Consider the following 22,431-nt stretch of genomic DNA (forward strand, 5'->3'; position numbering starts at 1 on the left):
CTTGTATGGTAAGTGGAGTACTCTGAGATGTACCCCGGCCATGAGGAGCGTTCAGTAAATGGCAAGCCTGCTACAGCTGTAATCTTTATGTACCTCAAGTGACCTTTAGTTATCTCTGGTAAATTTTTTGCTTTGAACTGAGGTTAATTAATGCCCAGTGGTAATTTGCTTTATGGGCTTATATGCACGTGCTGTTACTGGCCACACAGACTCACCTACCTACCTACCTACCTACCTAAAAAGGCTAGGACAAGTCTTTGCTGGCAGGGTCCCCGGCATAGGTATTCAGATATCCAGTTAGAGACAAAAAGAAAAAATGTATTAGAAGAAAAAAAAGGTTGCTCATCAGCTTGATTGGCCTGTGGCACCTCAGGAACTGCAGTTGGAGAAACTAGGAGACGTCTCCTGGCTCAGGTACTGTAACACTAGCAGGCATTGTCCTTCAATCAACTGGCTAGCCTGCTTCTCTGTTTCCGCTTTCCTTGGCAGGCAAAATAGGGGTATTAGCTGCCTAGTTGTAATCGTGGTGCCTTAAGAGGAGACACTTTCTTCCTTTTTTTACCTGGTCTTTTAAGAGTAAAACTCTGGCTGGTAGCATCCCACAGGATCTCTCGGGTAATCTTCTCTGGTCAAATTGGGGTCACAGTTTTTGCACCCCAACTGCATTGCCCAATCCTGATCAAGTGAGGTCAGGCTGACTGGGCCACCTTTGGGTACTGGTTCTTTGTCAAGTCTGAGTCTGTGTTTTCCCAAGTAAATAATAATAGGGGAATAACAGGAGACAATGACTCCACCAAAATGATCTCAACGACCCCTGTCTGAGTGAACAGTCAAGACTCTGAAATAGCTTCTTGACTATTAGAGCCTGGTACTTTCCTGGTAGTAACTTATGAACCATTGTCCTCTGACTCAGAAAAGTTGTTCTCTACTCATTCATGCATTGCATGCTTACATTTTCTCAAGGCTTTAAGAACCACATGGCCAAAGTAAGAAATTACAGAACTGTCACTCTGCTGGGGCACTGGCAAACAGTATGTAAGGTTATTTTGCTCTATCAAAGCTCAAAGTCAAGCTGCTTGTTAAATTCATTAACATAAACTTTAATTTGTTGTATTTTTAGTAAGTTTATATTTAATGTCTACATTGTTATAGGCCGAAATATCCTACACTTAGCTAAAAGTGTGTTGCTTGATAACAATGAAGATTAAAATTACTACTTTTCTAGAACAGTTTTCAACAATATATTAGCGACCTCAAGATTGTTTTATAGACTGTGATTGACTTCTCATATATGAATGTTAGCCACATATTTTAAATTTTCCCAAGCCCAGTTAGCGTTGTTTGATGCAATAGTTCTGAAATACTGTGATGTTAATGTTGGGGCAGTGTATCAGAATAATGGAGAGTAAGCGTCTTAGACCAATGGAAAAGAAAGGGTTTTTACAGTAGTTGTAGCAAGGAACCAGGAGTCATGACTTGTGAGCACTATCACCGACTCTTGTCCCTGAGGTGCTGCGCAATCTGGGCAAGTCATTTCACTTCATTTTATCCATCTATAAAATGGATATAGTCCTTCCCTCCCTCTTATTGAGCCTGAATACATTTTTGTAAAATATTTTGAGATGCTTTAATGCAAGGTGTATGTAAATGCAAAATATTTAAGACATTTTATGCTGTATTGGTTTATAACCAGCTATAAATTAATTTATTCTCATTGTTAATAACAATATTGAGTCATATTTTGTTCTCTTAGTACCCTTATGTCTATTGAAACATACTGAGAATTGAATTATTAATTTGTGTAACTTTACTACCAAGACCACAGTGTTGTGAATGATTGCCCACGGGCCCCAGTATGCCCACTTACAGTCCATTGCAAAACTTGGGCCTATGTTAGTATTTGTGGCCACCATTATAAACCTCAAAAGCATAAAACTACTTTGGGGCATATTTTATATATAAAGGTAATAATTATGCTATTTTTTGTGCAGAGATCAAATGTAAAAGAGTATGTTAGACACCAAACATGATGTATATTCACTAGTTGATCTTGGTTTAGATTACACAATGCTGTTAGTTTCCATAACTGAGTTAATTGGAGCATCAGGTATGGGCTTTTGAGAGAGTGTTTTGGAATTAACATTTCAGCAATAGCCATTATTTGTCATGGGTCCCAGCATGCAGTTCTCCAAAGAGAGGCTATAATGCAGGGTTTTGAAACGAGGGCTAAACTAATAGTATAGTAGGAAATAATCTATGCAAATAGCTATGACTGAAAAGGATTAAAAATATCCAATTCAAGAAACTCCTATTTTTGAGAACCTGTGAACTGCAGGAATGTAACAGAAGTGTATTTTGTTTCAACTTCCATAAAGAACGGAGTTTTTTAACATTATTTTCTGTTTGCAGAAATGCCTATCATTATTTGAATAATACCTACACTAAAAAGGAACGCTAATGTATCAGCGTAGGTATGAAGTTTTCTAAACTAGGAAAATGGACGACTTTGACATTGATCAAAGTGTCAGTTAGTTCTCAGTTAGTTTATAATTTTTAAAATATCTCTGATATTTTCTGCATATGCTTCAGGTGCATTCTTGAGTAAATAATGTTATTACAGGACAATCAAATATTTGTGTGTTCTGGGCTTTGAGTTATGAGGCAGCAATAGTAACAAAGTCAGAAGAAATAAAGTAAACTACCTAAGCACTATCTATTCTACAGTATAAGTAAATCCTTATATTTGGCATATCTGTATCTAGTAGATTCTTAGTACAGTGTAGAACTAATTATTTTTATATTAAAGCAAATTAAATGTAGTTAGCATTCATAAAGAGAGACTTCTAGTTTGAATTGTGAACATTTTAATGCACCTATTTGGTATGTGCTGCTGATGCTTTATACAGTTAACATGTAAATACCTACTTTCACTCTGCCCCTCTTTTTACACGTCCTTGGCCTCACCCAGTAGTGATATTTGGTTTTGTTTGGTTTTTATTTTATTTTTTAAGTATCATCAAAATTGAATCTTTGTTTTTTAAGTTATGGAAATGTGGAAAAAACTAAAACTTGTTGAACCAAGATGATTCAAATGTCGGAAGCTGGGAACTTCAAATTTGTCTTGCATTTATAAATTTTGCTGTGAATTAAAAAAGAACTGAATTTGAAGAAAATTAATTACATTTAAAGTTATGAATTTTTAAAGTTAGCAACTTGGAGCATGCATATTTAGATAGGTTTCAGAGTAGCAGCCGTGTTAGTCTGTATCCCCAAAAAGAAAAGGAGTACCTGTGGCACCTTAGAGACTAACAAATGTTTTGAGCATAAGCTTTTGTGAGCTACAGCTCACTTCATCGGATGACATGTATTCGATGAAGTGAGCTGTAGCTCACGAGAGCTTATGCTCAAATAAATTTGTTAGTCTCTAAGGTGCCACAGGTACTCCTTTTTCTTTTTGCATATTTAGATAGTTTCTAAACATGAACATTTTAAGGATGTCACCCAGGAACCAACCCCTGCAAGAAACCCTGTCGCCAACTCTGTCCTCATATCTATTCAAGGGACACCGTCATAGGACTCAACCACATCAGCCACACCATCAGGGGCTTGTTCACCGGCACATCTACCAATGTGATATATGCCATCATGTGCCAGCAATGCCCTTCTGCCATGTACATTGGCCAAACCGGACAATCTCTACACAAAAGAATAAATGGACACAAATCAGACATCAAGAATTGTAACATTCAAAAACCAGTAGGAGAGCACTTCAATCTCCCTAGATGCTCAATAACAGATTTAAAAGTCGCTGTTCTTCAACAAAAAAAACTTCAGAAACAGACTTCAATGAGAAACTGCAGAACTGGAATTAATTTGCAAACTGGACACCATCAAATTAGGCCTGAATAAAGACTGGGAGTGGCTGGGTCATTACAAAAAAAATTTTTCCTTCAGTTGATGTTCACTCCTTCTTGTCAACTGTTGGGAATGGGCCACATCCACTTTGATTGAATTGGCCTAGTTAGCACTTACCCACCACTTGGTAAGGCAACTCCCATCTTTTCATGTGCTGTATATTTATACCTGCTTACTCTATTTTCCACTCCGTGCATCTGATGAAGTGGGTTATGTCCCACAAAATCTTATGCCCAAATAAATTTGTTAGTCTCTAAGGTGTCACAAGGACTCCTCATTTTTTTTTACTGACACAGACTAACACGGCTACCCCTCTGAAACCTTCCATTGGCTATGGTGATGCTTGTAAATGCTACAGGTTTAATAAGAGTTGTAAAGTAGGGTTAATGTTTACCTATGTCACATGTTGTGAAGTTTACTTCATTAAAGTTTACAAAATACGTTGAGATCTTTAGAGGGAAGGTGCTAAAGAAGTACAAATTGTTCTTCTTTGTAATTGCAAAAATTAATCACACTTTCTTAACTCTTACGGTAACCCAAAGTAGACAGTCTATCTGTAATAACAAAAATTGTTCTAGTGTTGTCCTTGTAATATTTTGAAAAAGTAACGTAATATGTAGTCCTTGTAATATTTTTCTGAAAAAAAGTAAATGAGAACTGTTTGGATTTGAGACATCCTCCGTTATTTTATACTTAATTTATCCCTTTATGTAGGCTGGGCAGTCCAAAAAATATCTAAATGCTTGAGTCAGGTTCCAAATCCCTTTCCTCAGAGCAAGTTTTGTTAACAATGGTCAATACTAAGGACTTGATGTAATACAAAACACTTGGAAAGAAATACTTCCCTTCCCACTCTTTGCCAGGACACATCCACCTCTCCCTAGTCCATCTCTGATCTGGGTCTTTCACTACTAAGGGTAGGTTGTCTCTGTTTTATAGCAGGTACTGCTTGCAACCTGCAGTCACGTGACCCTTGTCAGTTTTAATGGGTTGAACCTTAAAATAGGGCGCAGCAGCATGCACATGCACATCAGCACCCTGTTACACTGGACCTGTATATTTCATGAACATGTAACTTTTTATACTAGAATGGAAACTAAAATAAGTTAGTCTGAAGAAAATTAGGGGTTTTCTTTACATAGTATAGAGCAAGAAGATTAAAGATAAATGATGAAAGGTTATTGTAAATGGCTTGTATAATGTTTTCTTTCCTAAACTAAAAATAAATCAAATATCATAAAAGCATACAACTTGTAATATATCCACAAACATGAATTATTTATACAAATCTTTTTATATTGTATTATTTTATATTAGCAATAAAAGAAATCTCAGGTTCTTTGCAGATTATACCATATGCTATCATAGTGTGTCTATTTCAGTAACACTTTCCTTTCTTACTGAACAAATAAAATGAAGAATACATCTAAAAACAAATCTTCTCAAAAGATTCAGTATAGACCTAGAAAGGTTGGCAGGAAGTACAGGAGAGGCTTTTTTATTGGTTTTATTTGCATTTATTAAAATAAATTTTTTCTTCTGATCTAGAAAGAATTCAGTTATATCCAATAAACTTTTCTTTGGAAATTAGCATAGTATTCTATTTCTGAAAGACTTACTTTGATTGGTTGTTTTTTCCTCCCCCCAGAACATAGTTCAGTCCATGAAAGATATATATGGGATTAACCTCTCAGATGTTCCTTCAGAGGATGACCTCACAATATATACAAGGTAAGAAAATTCTCAGTCATAATCAGTAAGTGATAATTGGAGCTAGTTAAATACTCTTGTATGAGAAATTGCTCCTTTTTCGTCAGAATTTATTTAAACATTATTCTGGTATGGCACTAGCACTAGAGGTAACTTGAAGCTGGCGATATTTTACAATTCTCTGTCTTTAAAATCAAACTCTTTATCTCTCGTACGTATGCACACAATTCTGTTAACTTCAACGTGGAGCTGTTCAGATGCCTCCAAGTCCAGAATTTGATCGTTAAATCAAATGGACTTGTAGTGAAATATCAGTTAACATTTTTCCAGGAACAAGGGACAAACTCAAATTAATAGTGGCTCTTCAATTACAAGTACATAGTTTGCAGTTTTTCACATTTGTTCTCAATTGTTGTATTACACTAATTTATAGAATGTCAACATTAGAGCTCTTCAAGTTCAGAGAAATTTTTTTTAAATAATTTAAATTTCTCATCCGTTAAACAGTCTTTGCTATAAAATGCATGTAAAATTACATAAATTAACCTTTTTGTAAGAAAACTATTATGATTTTGTCCTCTTCATAGAGGCAGAAGTGTTAGCTATAACCTCTTAAACAAAATTTTGTTTGGCTGTGAATGTTCCAGGAAAAATGTTTCTAATTGGTATTCAACCTTTTTCTTCAAATATTTAGACCTTTTTTTGCTATATGCCAGGTCATTCAGAAGCTACTTAGGCATTTTCTGTCTCAGCAGAGGCAACTATCATAAGGTTTAAAATTGCTGGTTTTCATGTGAGACTGGAACCAATTGTTAAATCTGGCATGCAGGCAACTAGTGGAAAAGTGGGAAAAAATGACCAAACTAGGAGGGTAACTCATAACAGTGGCATGAAGATTTTAAATGATAACTTTCTTGTACAAATACTTCATAGTTTTAATAGGAGATGGTTGAAGCCAAATTGACTGGGACTCCAATATCATGGTTTGATGAAATAGTAACTATATATCTTACTCTGTGTCACCATTATAAGGAAGTACTTTGCATCCAATCCTCAAAAGCATTTAAGCATATACTTAAGTCCATCTCTATTTATGACAACATTTAAGCACTTGCTTAACTTTAAATGCTGTCCTGAGTAGGGATGGTTTCTTGAACTGGGCCTTTTGTGTTAGTAAATTATTTTTCTTTTCCTGATTATAATAGGAAGGCAGTCAGGGAAATTTAGATTGAAATTAAAGTCTCTTTTAATTTGTAAAACCTGTAATGCTGTTGCCAAGAGAGCAACTGCTTACCCAGTCACATGGTGTGCAAATCAATTATACTAGTCTGGTAAATCAATGTTTCAAACACCTGCTTAAGCTTTTGAATTAATTAATGGAGCACTGTGCAGCGGAAAACTGCACCTCATAATGAAAACTTAGACATGTTTTTCAAGTGAATAACTAAAAGCCATGTGTTGAAATGCAGCTGTACAGCTTTAGATTTGCTTTACAATGTGTAACGACTGGCTAATTACATTACTTATTATGTTGTGACCCATCTCTGAATTGTGAGGGGAAATTTAATTCACTGTAGTCTCTCTCTTCATGTGATATGTTCTTAGCTTATGTTTATCAACCAATTTAGAGTATTTTAGGAAAAAAAAGATTTTACTTTATTTGTAATTTATAAGATCTTTTCTGTTGACATATGGAACAAGGCATAGCTGTTTCTCTAAGGTACCTATCTTAGTTCTTTAAGATTTCCACTTTTAGATATCGCCTACTTCACACATGTACTTGATGGTTCTAAGCCACTAGACCTGGACGGGGTAAGGGAGGGTGTACCTCAATATTGTTGAAGTATTTAAGTTGTTCCCAGATCTGATCTAAACTTCAGAGTTGTAACAGCATACCTATAACACCTTGGAGTGTGAAATATTCACACCTCCTGTGCAACATAGTTAGGCTGGCTGAGCCCACAGGGTAGATGCAACTAAGCTGACTTACATAGCCATGCCAACACAGGCTATGTAATGTAGATATGGCCCCTCTGTTCCAACAGTCAGTTCTTTTTTTGACCACCAGGAGCTGTTCAGAAATTGCTGCCAAATCAGCAGTTGCAGAAGGCCTTTAGTTACATGAGTGCAAGATAGTGTTCTGGTCATGGTCCATTGCTAGCCGTGTCCACTGTGAACTGATTTGTGATGATTGGTAGCTTTGTGATGAAACTTGAACATTCTGGAGAATCAGGCTATCCCCCATTTTATCGCTGTCCAGGCTGAGGTACATCTTGGTCAGATGCTAAAACAATGTTGTGACCAGACCAGGAGCTTCAAACACATGTAGCTTGCATCCTTTCTTCTGCTCCACTTGTATTTTTATAAACAATTTTTGCACAACACTTTTATAGATTAAGATAATTTCTCACATTTTATCCACTTTTGGTTTTTTAAACTTGGTAAGGCCAAACTGACATAACAGCACTCTCTGACTAGTCTCTTGATGATGATAATAATAGCTAGCTTTTATAGCACTTTTCATCAAGCACCTTACAGTGGTATCTGAGAATAAATTTATTTCACAAAATTATCATAGTTCTCACTCACTTCGGTCTTTTTTAACAAGGGAAATGAAGACAAAAGATGAATTTCTGACTTTACAGAGGTCTGTGGAACTCTGACTTCAGGGGAGCCAGGATTTCACCTCTTAGCATAGAAAGGGCCATCAGATTATTGGATAATTTAAATCACTTGATTAAGGGTTTTTTAAAAATCCAGATGCTTGTACTATTGTACTAGGGGAAGTCCTAACTCACCTTCCATTATCCTTCATTTGGATATTTAAACTTGTTTTTCCTCCACAATTTTAGCAGTTGTCTCTTGCACTTGAAATTAAAATAGAAAACCAAAAGCTGAAATTATCTAACCGGTTACTTTCATTTCAGTTATTTTCATAATTGAATAGTAAAAGTCTTACTTTGATTCTAGATACTACTTGAAGCTGAAAGAGTAATCTGTCTAGTTAAATTTTGAGTTATTTTATACTTGACATGCTGTCAGATACTTCGGGAATCTTAAGTAAAATAGACAAAGAAAAAGGCACATCCTCAGTTGACTTGTTAGAAGGATGTAGTATTTCAAAAAACTGCATATATTGCTTTTGCTTTTAGGATGAGAAGAATGTGTATCTGCCGATTAAGAAATTGCATAGTCACGCATACATTGGAGCCCGAATATAGAGGAAAGATGAAAGCCACACAGAGAAAATTAATGCAATGGAATATTATAGTTTTTATGTATTATATGCAGTTGCTTCAATTCTATTGATGATTGCCCTCTATTTTAAAATCCAAATACTTTTTTTCTAAAATAGTTTTAAAAGAATCGGTCCTAATATTATTTGACTATATGCAAGTTATTGACTATTTTTTAAAAAGCCTCCTTTTAGGAAATCAAGTATAAGATCATGACTTGAATTTATTGAGGCTGGGGCAGGGAGAATTCTCCTGCTAAAGAGCTCAAGTCTGCCATATGCAATGGAGTTTCTGAGTTCCCTCCCATTTTCCCTACATAGCCACTAGCCTGGTTCATCCTTCTCAGCTCTTCTGCTGATTTTCCTTTCATCTGTTCCCTGGAGGGAACCCAATATCTGTGTTTCTGTCCTCAGTTCCTTTCCACAAGCTTTGTGGGAGCAGAGGAAATCCTCCCCTGTCCAGTCTATACTTTCAGAGTAGAGGAAAACAGATTGCATATCCTTCTGATGGCAGATCAAAGGGTTGTCCAAGTAAATAGCTGAAACTGGTGAAATGGGAGGGCAGTTTTTCACCGCTATGCAAGTCAAGTAGGAGAGAGGTCAGACGTATCTGCATGGAACTTGAGCCAACTTCCCATCTATTTACTTGCTTCTCTCTACAGCTGTCCTACCACCCAATTCCAGTAGTGGCACCTAGGTGCTCCTCGTTCTCTCTCCTCCTAGAGAGCTTCTGTGGGGAGTTCATGCTGTTGGAAAGAGCAGTTAACTCTGACTGTCTCCTCTTGCTGGCGGCCCCATCTGCTGCCTGTGAAATAGTAAGCAAAACCTACCAGTAGGCAAGACCTCCTCCTAGCTAAAGTGAAAGGGGCCCAAAATGTACCCAAACTAAAGTTTTAAAAGCAACTTAAAAAAAAAAACTAGCCCAAGATAAGTGTATTAATCATCATGACACTCACTTTTGTGTAAAGTGAGGTCAGTGTTCCAGCTGTCCTTTAATGTACTCAGTGTGACTTACTGAAACTGCATGACTCTACAAATTGTACAGAACTGTCATTTTCATTAATTCACTAAAATTACTGCAAATAGTTCTTGCTCTCTTTATGACTTATACTTTTGTCCACTGCTACTCATAGGTTTGTTCAGTTGGGGCAGAATCAACATAAACAAGACAAGAGCAGCCAGCAGCTTTGTTCAAAACATCATCTAGATGGGGTTATAAATATGTAAGTACTGTTTGTTTTTTCAGTTTTATTTTTTTCTTTTAGTTCAGTTCTTGCTGTGGGCCCTCTTGTGAGGGAATTCTTTTGAAGTCGGACACTATACCTTAAAAATCATTGAATGAGTGTCTGATATCAAAATATCATGAATGCCACAAATATTTTCTAGCTATTCTTTCATCAACATCCATTACTTGTATTGGACACAGGGCTCAAACCCCAAACATAGTGGGTAGCTGTGACATGGGTGGACTGTACCCACTGAAACAGGTATCTTGCAGTCTCTTTTTCTCAGTCAGGTGACACTTTATAGTATATCCTGGAAATAAAATCTCATTTAATTTAAATGAATTTGTGGCTTTCCGTGAAAATTGTATTTTAGAATTTTAAATTAATATCCTATCTCTGCCCATCCAGTATTCTGATTAGGAGTGTTGAAATCAGAATCTTTTTTCAAATATATTCTTTTGGATCTGAAAATTGTTAGTTTGGTCCAGAATAATATTAGTATGTTTTAAAGTATTAACTGAAAGTAAATGTTAATATAGCAGTTGCTAGAATTAACGATAAACCTTTGAGAGAGATGTGGTTAGTTGAAAATATGTAGGATGTAATAAATTATTGATACTGGACTTTATTAATCACTAGAAATGTATGAAAAAATATAGAACAGTGGATACCTAGATATGATTCTTATCTGATAGTTAGGGCAGCATAAGTAAATAATTGAAGATAAATTATCTGAAATAAAATAACATCTACCATTAATTGAAGGTATCTGAACTGAAGGGTAACAAGTTGGTCTGAAATATTAAGGTCCCAGTTCTGCAACTGACTCAAGGTCTGCAGGCCTTGGTGCCCAGGCAGAGCCAGCTGCAGGATTGGGACCTTAAATTGAACATGGAGAACAATATGTTCCAAAATAGTGAAGTTATTCCCAATAATGACTCCATGCCAAAAATCAATCAGGAAGGATTTAAAGAGAAGCCAGGAACCTTGCAAAAACGACAGTTAATCAGAATTTTGAAAAACCTGTAATTTAAAACAATCTAAGGTTAAATGAACCAAGTTGAGTTTTTTGTCTCCACAGGCCTAAGTTCCTATCAAAGCTGCCTAGACTCTCCAGTATTTTTATCAGTTTTGTTATATAAGAACATAAGAGCGGCCATACTGGGTCAGACCAAAGGTCCATCTAGCCCAGTATCCTGTCCTCCTACAGTGGTGAATGCCAGGTGCCCCAGAGGGAATGAACAGAACAGATAACATCAAGTGATCCATCCCCTATCCCATTCCCAGCTTCTGGCAAACAGAGGCTAGTGACACCATCTCTCTCCATCCTGGCTAATAGCCATTGATGGACTTATCCTCCATGAACTTATCTAGTTTTTTTTTTTTTTTTTTTAGACCTGTTAGTCTTGGCCTTCACAACATCCTCTGGCAAGGAGTTCCACAGGTTGACTGTGCGCTGTGTGAAAATCTGCTGCCTATTAATTTAATTTGGTGACCGCCTAGTTCGGGTGTTATGAGAGGGAGTAAATAACACTTCCGTATTTACTTTCTCCACATTAATCATGATTTTGTAGACCTCTATCATATCCCCCCTTAATAGACTCTTTTCCAAGAAGAAAAGTCCCAGTCTTATTACTCTCTCTCCATATGGAAGCTGTTCCATACCCATAATCATTTTTGTTGCCCTTTTCTGAACCTTTTCCAATGCCAATATATATCCTATATATATATGTGGGGCAACCACATCTGCACACAGTATTCAAGATGTGGGCATACCATGGGTTTATATAGAGGCAATATGATATTTTCTGTCTTATTATCTATCCCATTTTTAATGATTCCCAACATTTTGTTCTTTTTTGACTGCCGCTGCACATTGAGTGGATGTTTTCAGAGAACTATCCACAATAACACCAAGATCTATCTTGAGTGGTAACAGCTAATTTAGACCCCCCCTCATTTTATATGTATAGTGGGATTATGTTTTCCAATGTGCGTTACTTTGCATTTATCAACATTGATAAAGTGATGTTTTCAAAAGATTCTTAAACTACAGATTAATTTAAAATTCTTCCAACTTATTTTCAAAAGGGTAATATGCAGTTTGTTAGAATACTTCATTAAAACAGTTGCATTTAAAAATATTAATTACTTTCTGTCACACTGTCTGGAGTGGCTCACGGCAGAGTGTCAAAAACGGCCAATACCTCAAACTGGAGGTACGTTCTATCATTAGATTTTACTAAGCCAGTAACAAATGTGAGCTCCTAGATCACTTTAACAATCTTAGCATGGAGTCACAGTCGCTCCCCTTGGACTCTCCGGTCTATCTTTTCACCTAGACAAACTGGACTTACTGATAAATTGTCACATACACCAAATATCACATCACATTCAGGTTGCTTCCAGTCCCAACAGACCAGTCACTTACCCCAGTTCACTTGGTACCCTAAGTCTTACACCAAAGACAACACCCCTACCAATCCTATAATAAACTATATGAAGGTTTAGTAACTAGAAAAGAGAAATAGTTACATACTGGTTAAAGCAAGCAAACATAGATATACAAAGGAGTTACCGTCGAAATCCTAAGAGTGATAGAGTTGTAGAGACCTGTCCATTCAAATTCTCTTTCACGGTGGACCCAGGTGATAAGCCCTGGGGATTTCTGACTTCAGTGTGGTTTCTCAGGCCATGTGAGAGTTCACACAGCAAAGGGATGAAAAATCTTCACATTAACTATTTTTATTTAACTCTTCCAGCATTCAAAGGAATGGGTGCAATAGGGTTATTCTGTGTATTCTGATGATCCTTGGTGGCTCCTCTGATTTTTATAGTTCTTCGGGATGGGTGGGGAGAGGAAACACTCTTCCCATCTGGCTTCACAAGTGTAGAGCAAACATTTTCAAAGTTAGAAAGCAAAAATTTACATCTTTCTTTATAGCATGGAATACAGTCATTACAAGTGAGGTTAATGCATGCAGCAACTTACAAGCATTTCATCAAGTCTAACCACTAAATAATTCTTGTAAGATTAATACCTATTTTGAACTGGTCTGGTTTCCAGCTGTGAGTTTCAGTTGTTAGCTAATGCCTGCAGCCTTGGCAAGAGCTGAAATTTGGTCTGGTAGCATCACACTTCCTTTTTCTTAAAAATAAAGAAAACTTATGCTGACAGCCCACCTTTGTATTAAAGACCTTTCCCCATATAGACACTTGCTGATTTACCTTGATGCTAAAAAATTTTACTTTTGGACATTCTTGCCTTCAGAAGATAGTGCAGAACTCTGAAGTGGGAGACACCTCTAAACTTTCAAATAAAATTAGCTAGAGATGCTAAACTCAGTTTCGTCTTTGATATTGCAAAAGTTAAAAATTAAGTGGGAGGAAGGAATTTGCAAGGGAAATGAAATTGCTGTCTGTAGTGGGGTGCACTCACCTCTCATGAGCGCCCTATGGTCGAGCGTATGCAACACTTTCTCTCCTTGTAGCCCTCCCAAGGTTTAGGTCTTCAATTAGTCCCATAGTCTATCAATGGTCTCAGCCCTAGTGTCAAGCCATATTCCAGGGCTTCCCCCAGAGGCAATGTCCTCGCCCTCTCTAGGGGTTTCAGGCCCCAGCTCTCGTGCTGGGCCACTAAAGGGTTCAGTTCTTTCTTTCCTTCTGGGGTGCCTCAAAGTCCAGGCCACTTTTCCTAGTGGCTAATAGGAGGTGGGGGAACCAAGGCCTGCCCACTAGTCCAGGTCCAAGCCCCTCGAAGCCATGCCGCTGCTCTAATTCCCTGTGCCACTTCCCTGCAGCCTGCATAGAATCATAGAAGATTAGGGTTTAAGAGACCTCAGGAGGTCATTTAGTCCACCCCCCTGCTCAAAGCAGGATCAACGCCAACTAAATCATCCCAGCCAGGGCTTTGTCAAGCCAGGCCTTAAAAACCTCTGAGGATGGAGATTCCACCACCTCCCTAGGTAACCCATTCCAGTGCTTCACTACCCTTCTAGTGAAATATTTTTTCCTAATATCCAACCTAGATCTCCCACACTGCAACTTGAGACCTTTGCTCCTTGTTCTGTCATCGGCCACCACTTTGAACAGCCTAGCTCCATCCCCTTAGGAACCCCCTTCAGGTAGTTGAAGGCTGCTATCAAATCCCCCCTCACTCTTCTCTTCTGCAGACTAAATAAGCCCAGTTCTCTCAGCCTCTCCTCATAAGGCATGTGCCCCAGCCCCCTAACCATTTTCATTGCCCTCCACTGGACTCTTTCCAATTTGTCCACTTGTAAAACTTGTACTTGTAAAACTAAGATGATGTGAACAGGTTTGTAAGTTTACTTGTAAATTTTTTCAATTTTTGTATAACAGAGTTCCCCATTTGCCCCATTTGTAAAATGGGGTGCAGCCCCCTGGTGTGTCTTGAGCTGAAGAACTGGAGCTTGCTTTTAAATATAGGAAGAGCCTTGTGTAGTGGCTGGCTTCTTGACAACAAGATTTTACATTTAAAGTATTGTTGCTTCTTTTAAGCCTGAGTGGCTTGTCAAAGTTTGGGGCCTTGGGGATGTTCCAGTTGGAAGTAGAAATTGATGGAGTTTTGGATTTCTTCAGTGCAGTCATATTTATGTACAAGGAATGTACAAATCCCTGTGTCTCTGAATGCAGAAAGAACCAAGAACAAAAAGGAACAGTTTCTGAGCTTACAGTCCCCAAATCTCTTTAGCCAACATCAGACCCAGGAGCTCTCTCTAGATTTTTCCAGGGTCATGCTGTGCTTACAGGCTCCTCTTGGCTCTCTTGACTCTCCCTCTCTCTCTCTCTGTTCTTGTCTATCCTCAGTTTTTGTGTGTTCTCTTCCATCCCACACCCCCCCCCCCCACCCAAAACATTACTGAGCCAAAAGCTAGTTCACATACACCTTTTTTTTCTTAAATGGGAGCTTTTGCCTATAATTATGTTAGTTGAAGGGTGAGTTCACGCCTGTCAATGTCAGAGTTTTCACTCGACCCAAAACAAGGTTTCACTCAGCACAGAATAATATTTTGTCCAAAATGATATTCAGCTTTGTTGTATGCTAGCAGTGCAGTTATGACCAATAAACTATGGGTCACTTATATTTCATAAGACTGAATGACATGAAGACCTAATATTGTTGTATTTAATAACTCGCCTCTAAGTGACTAGTAAAGCACTTGTCTGAAGTATTTTGTTAAAGTATCTTCAAGTAGACGAACAAAAAACCTTATATGCCAGTGCATGAACTTGTGTATATAAATGTTTTTTTTTAAATATATAAATGGGTTTTTAAAATACTAAATATTCAGTAAGGATGACAGTAGTTGCAAAGGCTATGTTTTGGTGAGAATGAGATTTGAAATAATATTTGGAAACTTTAGGACTGTAAAAAATTAAAGTAACTACAAACTATCCTCTGAAGTATTGCTGCCATGAGTATTCAAAAAATGTGAGGCCCCAAAGGTCTTGATGCTGGCTTAAAAATCATGAGATTTTTAAAAAATAGCACATTTTGTATTCTGTTCTTTTACTTTCAAGCTTGCCTTACCAACCATGAGGGCTAGAAATAAGATTTTTGTTTTTGAAGGAAAGTTGAGGTTGTCATGTAATTGCTTGACTCCAGGAGCTGGGGCTTTGAGAGAGCCCAAATACCTCAGGACTCACAAGAGCTGGCAACACTAAAGCATATGACACTTGAGAAAGAGATTTCTCTTTTGGCCTCTGTAGATTACTCTAGAAAAGAATGATCACAGTTCAAGAAAACTTTGAGGCCACTGAGATTACAAAAGAACATGTCACATGGCGACAGTTGCTTTCAGCTGCAGTGCTTAAGCAAGAGTGCCCCTTTGGTATATAAGAGAAGGGGCTGCTGAGATGGTATTCTCCAAGAAAAGATAATGTATTAAATAATTAAACAAAAAAACACCTAGACGATAAGATGATGATTAACAGCATGGATTAATCAAGAACAAATCATGTTAGACCAACCTAATAGCTTTCTTTGACAGGATAACAAGTCTTGTGGATAAGGGGGAAGAGGCAGATGTGGTGTATCTTGACTTTAGTAAGGCTTTTGATACTGTCTCACATGACGTTCTCATAAACAAACTAGGGAAATACAACCTAGATGGAGCTACTATACGGTTGGTACATAAGTGGTTGGAAAACAGTTCCCAGAGAGTTATCAGTGGTTCACAGTCAAGCTGGAAGGGCATATCAAGAGGGTTCAGCACAGATCAGTTCTGGTTCTGTTAATATCTTCATTGATGATTTAGATAATGGCATGGGAATACTCTTAAATTTGCGAATGATACCACACTTGGAGGGGATTGAATTTCATTTGGTGACCCCCTAGTTCGTGTGTAAACAGGATGAAAATCAATAAGGACAAATGCAAAGTCCTCCACTTAGGAAAGAACTATCAGTTGCACACATACAAAATGGGAAATGACAGCCTAAGAAGGTGTACTTCAGAAAGGGATCTGGGGGTCATAGTGAATCAGAGGCTAAATATGAGTCATTCCATTCTTTCAGAGATTAAAGCATGTTCCCTATACTATGGAGCTCTGAAAAGAGTAGGTTATATGAGACAGTATTCTCCCATGCATGATAGCTTCTCCTGGAAAGAGGTAGAGTTTTCTCCTACTCTTCCTCACCCCCTCCAGGTACAATGTTCTGGACAACAGGAGCAGGAAAGCCCTCAGAGCAGCCTTCCCATCCCCCCTTCTCTCAAGACCCTAGAGTTGAGCCTATCAGACATCCCCTAACCTGCTGAGGTGAGGGGGGCATTTTTGTAATAAATATTTAAGCCCTTAGGTAGGATCACTTTTTAAGCAAATAGTCTTTTATTTTCTGTGCGTTTTCTCTGCTGCACCTTTTTTACAATAAATCTCATTTTATCCAATTTTCATTGCATTTAATTTTTTTTTTGAGGGAAATGTTGACTATCGGTTCTTGAAAAGTTATTTCTCTTCACTTCCAGAAGAAGGTAGTTTCCTTTTTGTATTCTACTATTGAGTTGCAGGTTTGAGACAGGAGGGATTTTTGTGCAGAGGATACTAACCTCATAGAACATACAGTTGAAATAGCAAGAGCATCCAAGTGTCAGATTTTATTTGGTTTATAAGCAGCAGATTGTGAGAGAGATGGCTCTCGAAAGTCTGTAATTGCAGTGGAGCTTAACTGACTTCAAGTAAAATAAAGTTGATGTGTCATTAGACCATAAAAATATTCTCCGAGAGATGAAGTTCTTATATAGTGCCATTATCAAAGCAATTCTGAAGACTTTCCATTTGGATGCAAGAAAAAAGAAATACTCACAAACCTGTTGTGTTTGGGAAGTTGGAGAATGAGGTTAATATGAATTATTTTGAAAGGCAAATATGGTATTTAGAGTAGCTTAAGATGAGAGAAATGGTTAGCCTTCCTTCTATGAATGGAGTTTTCTGCAAAGTTGAATGCAATATGTAATTAAGAATTGTATTTTAAAAGTAAAATACTTTGGACTCAGACTCTTGGATTAGTCTCACATCTCTTATAGGAAGGTTAGATATAACCAATATGGCATTCTGGTATATAGCTAATTGCATTGGCTTATTTGGTCTGATTGTTTCAAGAAACTCTTCTCTCATTGTCATAGTTAGATTTTAGAGGGTCTAAAAAGGATCTCCCCCATACATCTCACAATCCTGGTAACCATTCATCTCATGTATGTGAAATTTCAGTACTAAAAAAGAGTTAGGTAATATTTTGAAGAATCTGCTCTAATCATTCCTTGCCATCACTCTTGTTGGGGAAGACAGTTTTGAACAAAAACACTTTGAGATAACTGGAAGTAGTCAAGAAAGTAAGAATCTGCCCTCCATACAGAGCCTATAAATCACAAACAAAATAAAATTTTAGTTTAATATAAACAGAGCTAGATTACTCAGAACATAACTCTTGAGCATGATTTCTTCCTTTCGATTTGAAAGAAATTTAGCATGCAGCTAGAGAAAGCCTTGTTTCAGAAAACTGTTAGAAAATAGCTCTTGTAGATCTTTATCATAGCTTACTGTACTCTACATTATTAAACTCACCATAGTAGATAAAGTTCTTGTTAGCTGACAGAAAACAGATTGTCACACCTTCCCTTCCCAGTTTTAGTACATCCACCTGCTGGGTACCCCACAAGGTCTTGTCACATTAGCACATTACAGAATGTTTCTGAACATCTTGCAGAAGTGAATATCAATATTGTATTTAATATCCTAAAATCTATATTTATTTATGGAAGGATGCAAGCATGCCTACTTGCGTAATCTGTTGCCTTTACCATACAAATACACCAAATGTCAGAAACCCTAGGCAAAAAATGTATTAATGTGAATTTAAGGTTGAGGATATATATCTGAAACTTGAAGCAAAAATGTTTACAATAATGTAGTTTAAAAAAAAAAAGTCCAGGAAGCAAAACCACAGTGAAGGTTAAATTTGCAAGAAACCCAAACATCTAAAACTAAGGAAATTCAAATATACAGTAACCAAAACTTTCTTATAAAACTTTCCCTCTATAGCTGTGTCAGATACAAGGTCTTGGCTTGGAGACTGTTCTACACTAGACTTCTAGCCTGGAACAAGAATCTAAGGGCAACAAGTAGTATATTGTCTGTAGCATTCTACTTGATAATGTAATGTGGGCTGGTTTTTTAACACATGGATCTGGCACTGATGGATTAGAGATTTGAGTGGGGTACAACCTCTTAACTCTCCAGCCAGGGCGCGCTCTCTCTCACAAGGCTTTGCTAGTGATAAGCAGAAAACCCCTCCAGGTGCTCATATCACTTAGTACAACAGCATGTGGAGCCCCACACCCAGCTAACTTGCATGAATACTTCCTGAGCCACTCATGAATCACTCAGAGAAAGGCATCAGCAAATCTCCACAGCCTTGCACCCCAGAACTGTACCATCTTGCCCTGGTCAGAAGCCTGACCAGTGTAAGTTTATTACCCTGTCTCCCCATCCCTTGATGTAGAGAGGACACACTACCCTTTGTAAACTGAGCAGAGATTTCCCAAGCACTTCAAGCAAAACACACAGTTTTAGGTGAAATATAACAGATTTATTAACTACAGAAAGATAAATTTTAAGTGAGTGGTAATTATGTCTGACCTTTTGTGCCTAAGAAAGTAAAAGGTAAGCGCACAGTCTAAATCTTAAACCTTATTACACTAGGCAGTATTTGGATCAAGCAGCTTTTCTCACCCCACTGGATGTTGCAGGTAAGTTTTTTAGTTCTTAATACACAGGCTTCCCCTTTAAGCTGGGGACCAGTCTCCTCAGTTCAAATCTGTCTTCCCAGTGTTCTTGTTGCTTCCAGGATAGGTGGGGGAGGAAAAAGGCAAAAACATGATGCCACTGTCCCCTATTTTATATCCTCAGTCCATATGTTTAGCCTAGACATATCATAGAATATCAGGGTTGGAAGCGACCTCAGGAGGCCATCTAGTCCAACCCCCTGCTCAAAGCAGGACCGATCCCCAATTAAATCATCCCAGCCAGGGCTTTGTCAAGCCTGACCTTAAAAACTGTCCTGGTGAGCTTTGCTGAGTCACAGAGTTGAGCAATCCCCTAGTGTGTGATGCTAGTGCAGCCTTCTTACAGTATTGTAAATCCCTTGTTTACAACTCCCCCGCTGATTAATGGTCACTTAACACCCTCCTACAAGTAGATCACCACTTAGCAGTAGAGACTCTCAAACGTACATATTTCAGTAACCACCATACAGTAAAATCTCATACATTCATACACACTAATGATATACATATTTGGACAGAATGATAGGTTTCAGGAGATCATGACCTTTCATATCATATCTTACGTGGCATGCTTTGTATGAAATATATCATAATTATATGATGGGTGGGTATGGGATCTTCAAGGGCCTGCTTCAAGGTACAGAGTGCCTCAGTAGTGTGGGCTGGTTTCTTAATGCATGGATCTGGCACTGATGGACTAGAGATTTGAGCAGGGGGTTGAATTTAATGTTCCTATCAGGTACGTGTCTCTACCAATCTCACATGTATACATTTAATTTCTAAAGTCTGATTTCGTTTTATGAGTTGGTCACTGCTTTGTGTCAGGCAGACCTAGAGTCCTTGGTTAATTAGTCTTGCTTTATTATCTATATTTAATTTTACTGTTTAAAAAAATAAAGATCTTATCCTTTCACTAACACCAGTGCAACTCAGGAGTAACTTTATTTAAGTCAATGGCATTACATCAGTTTGAGAAGGGAGTCAGGCCTAGTTTGTGTGTGTGTGTGTGTGTACGCACACGCATAGTATAAGGCTTTCCTTGGGTGTCTTCTACATGATATCCGTGTGCAACTCTGGCTTTGTCTACACTGCATAGTTTTGTCGACAAAAGTCACCTTTCGTCGACAAAACAGGGAGGTATATACACTGAAATGCTCCTCCTGTCGATGTAACTTCCCTGCTATGCTGACATCATAAAACCACCTCAATGAGTGGCATAGGGCTTTTTGCAACTTAGAGTGATGCAGCATCAGTGTAGACACTGCGCTTGCTTATGTCACCCTTATTGGCCTCCAGGAGGTGTCCCACAATGCCCATCATATCACCGCTCTGGTCAGCAGTTTGAACTCCGCTGCCCTGAACGTACACAGGTATGCGCCCCTTCCCAGTTGAATGGCTCAGGAATTTTCGAAATTCCTCTTCCCACTTGCTCGGTGTGCACAGTTCACACAGCATCTTCCTAGCTGACCATGCTGGCTTTCTGCAGCAAATGCTCTCCTGCATGGAGCACACCAGAGCTGTTGGATCTGCTGAGTCTATGGGGAGAGGAGGCTGTGCAGTTGCAGCTTCGCTCCAGCTGTAGGAATTCTGATACTTGCTGGCTAATTGCTAGTGGGATACAGAAGGGGCACGAGAGGGACTTTCAGCAGTGCCGTGCTAAAATCAAGGAGCTGAGGCAGGCGTATCAGAAGGCAAGGGAGGCCAACCATCACTCTGGTGCAGTGCCGAAGACGTGTTGCTTCTACAAGAAGCTGCATGCCATCCTTGGCGATGACCCTACCTCCACCACCAAGAGCCTCATGGATACTTCAGGGGGACTGGAGGCAGTGGCCAGCGGAGTCCACCCTGAAGTGGTGGATGAGGAAGTGGAACTGGAGGATGATGTGGAGCACACAACAGAATCATCCAGTGGTGTGGCGAGTCAGGACCTCTTTTCCACTCTGGAGGGGTCTAGCCTGTCCCAGCACTCTGGCTCTGGTGGACAGGATATAGAAGAGGGGAGTTCCGGTAAGTGTTCATTTTGCTTTGATACTGCACAGTGAGAGCAGATTGAGCTCTCATGTACTTTCTTATATGGTAGAGGGGGAATAAGGAACAGAAATTAATAGCAGAGCCTGTCCATCTACACAGTGTTATATACATGGGGTTGTCCCAGGAATCCTTCGTAGAGGTCTCTGAAACTTTCCTGTATGTATTCTGCAATCCTCTGCTGAAGGTTTCTTGGCAGAGCTGCCTTGTTCCTGCCCCCGCTGTGGGAAACTTTGCCGCACCACCTGGCAATTATTTTTGCAGGGCCCAGAATAGCACACAGGTGAGCCACATAAGGAGCCAGTCTGAAGCCACATGCATGCAGGAGATGCACCCTTGCATCCTGGGTTATCCTTAGGAATGAGATATCAGGTTCAATTACCCTCGCCTGTGAAAATGGGTACCAATATTCAGAATAGTCTCCCTAGCTGCTTGTAGTAACCCCCTTCACAAACTACCCTTTGTTCCTTCTTGCCCATTTCCCCCTTGCCACCCCCGCGAACTCACCATATTTTGGAATTGCGCTGATCTGTGTACTCGCCAAGATATAGTGAGAAAGAAGTGTGTGTAACTTTTGTGATTCACGGCTGTGAGCACACTCACAATACTGTCTTTTTGTTCATTGTTCTTTGGCTTTTACAGATGTGCTTTTGAGAAACTGCTCCTCCACACTGGTGAAGCACCTCTATCAGATAAGGTGGCAAACCAGGAGGAGTAAGGAGGATATGTTTCACAAAGTACTGCAGTCAACAGATGCAGCACATAGCAATACAAGAGTGTGGAGGGAGACAATTAATGAAAGACTGAGGCTGGATAGCCAGGAAAGGACACAGGCAGGAGCAGATGATAAAGCTCCTGGAAGGCCAGGCAGAAATGAAGAGGTCCCTCATTATCCTTCAAACTGAGCACATTGGTGTACAACTCCCCCTGCAACCACTACAGAACTCTGGTCCATGCCCTCCCCAAACTCCCCCACCATATTCCTAGCATGTTTCTGATTCCCAGTACCCTGTGCA

General features: G+C 38.8%; 1 protein-coding gene across 4 annotated transcripts in view; it reads left to right on the forward strand.

The window, feature by feature from the left end:
* The window catches only part of FIG4 (FIG4 phosphoinositide 5-phosphatase), a 169,676-nt gene that overhangs the window by 117,725 nt on the left and 29,520 nt on the right, over nucleotides 1-22,431 (forward strand). For all 4 annotated transcript variants that reach the window (XM_074948227.1, XM_074948228.1, XM_074948226.1 and 1 more), the window contains 2 exons: nucleotides 5,564-5,646; nucleotides 9,994-10,083. In XM_074948227.1, coding sequence (XP_074804328.1) covers nucleotides 5,564-5,646; nucleotides 9,994-10,083 — 173 coding nt within the window. The remainder of the gene's footprint in view (nucleotides 1-5,563; nucleotides 5,647-9,993; nucleotides 10,084-22,431) is intronic.

Source organism: Natator depressus, chromosome 3 (genome assembly GCF_965152275.1).
Source record: "Natator depressus isolate rNatDep1 chromosome 3, rNatDep2.hap1, whole genome shotgun sequence".
In the NCBI taxonomy this organism is placed as follows: domain Eukaryota; kingdom Metazoa; phylum Chordata; order Testudines; family Cheloniidae; genus Natator; species Natator depressus.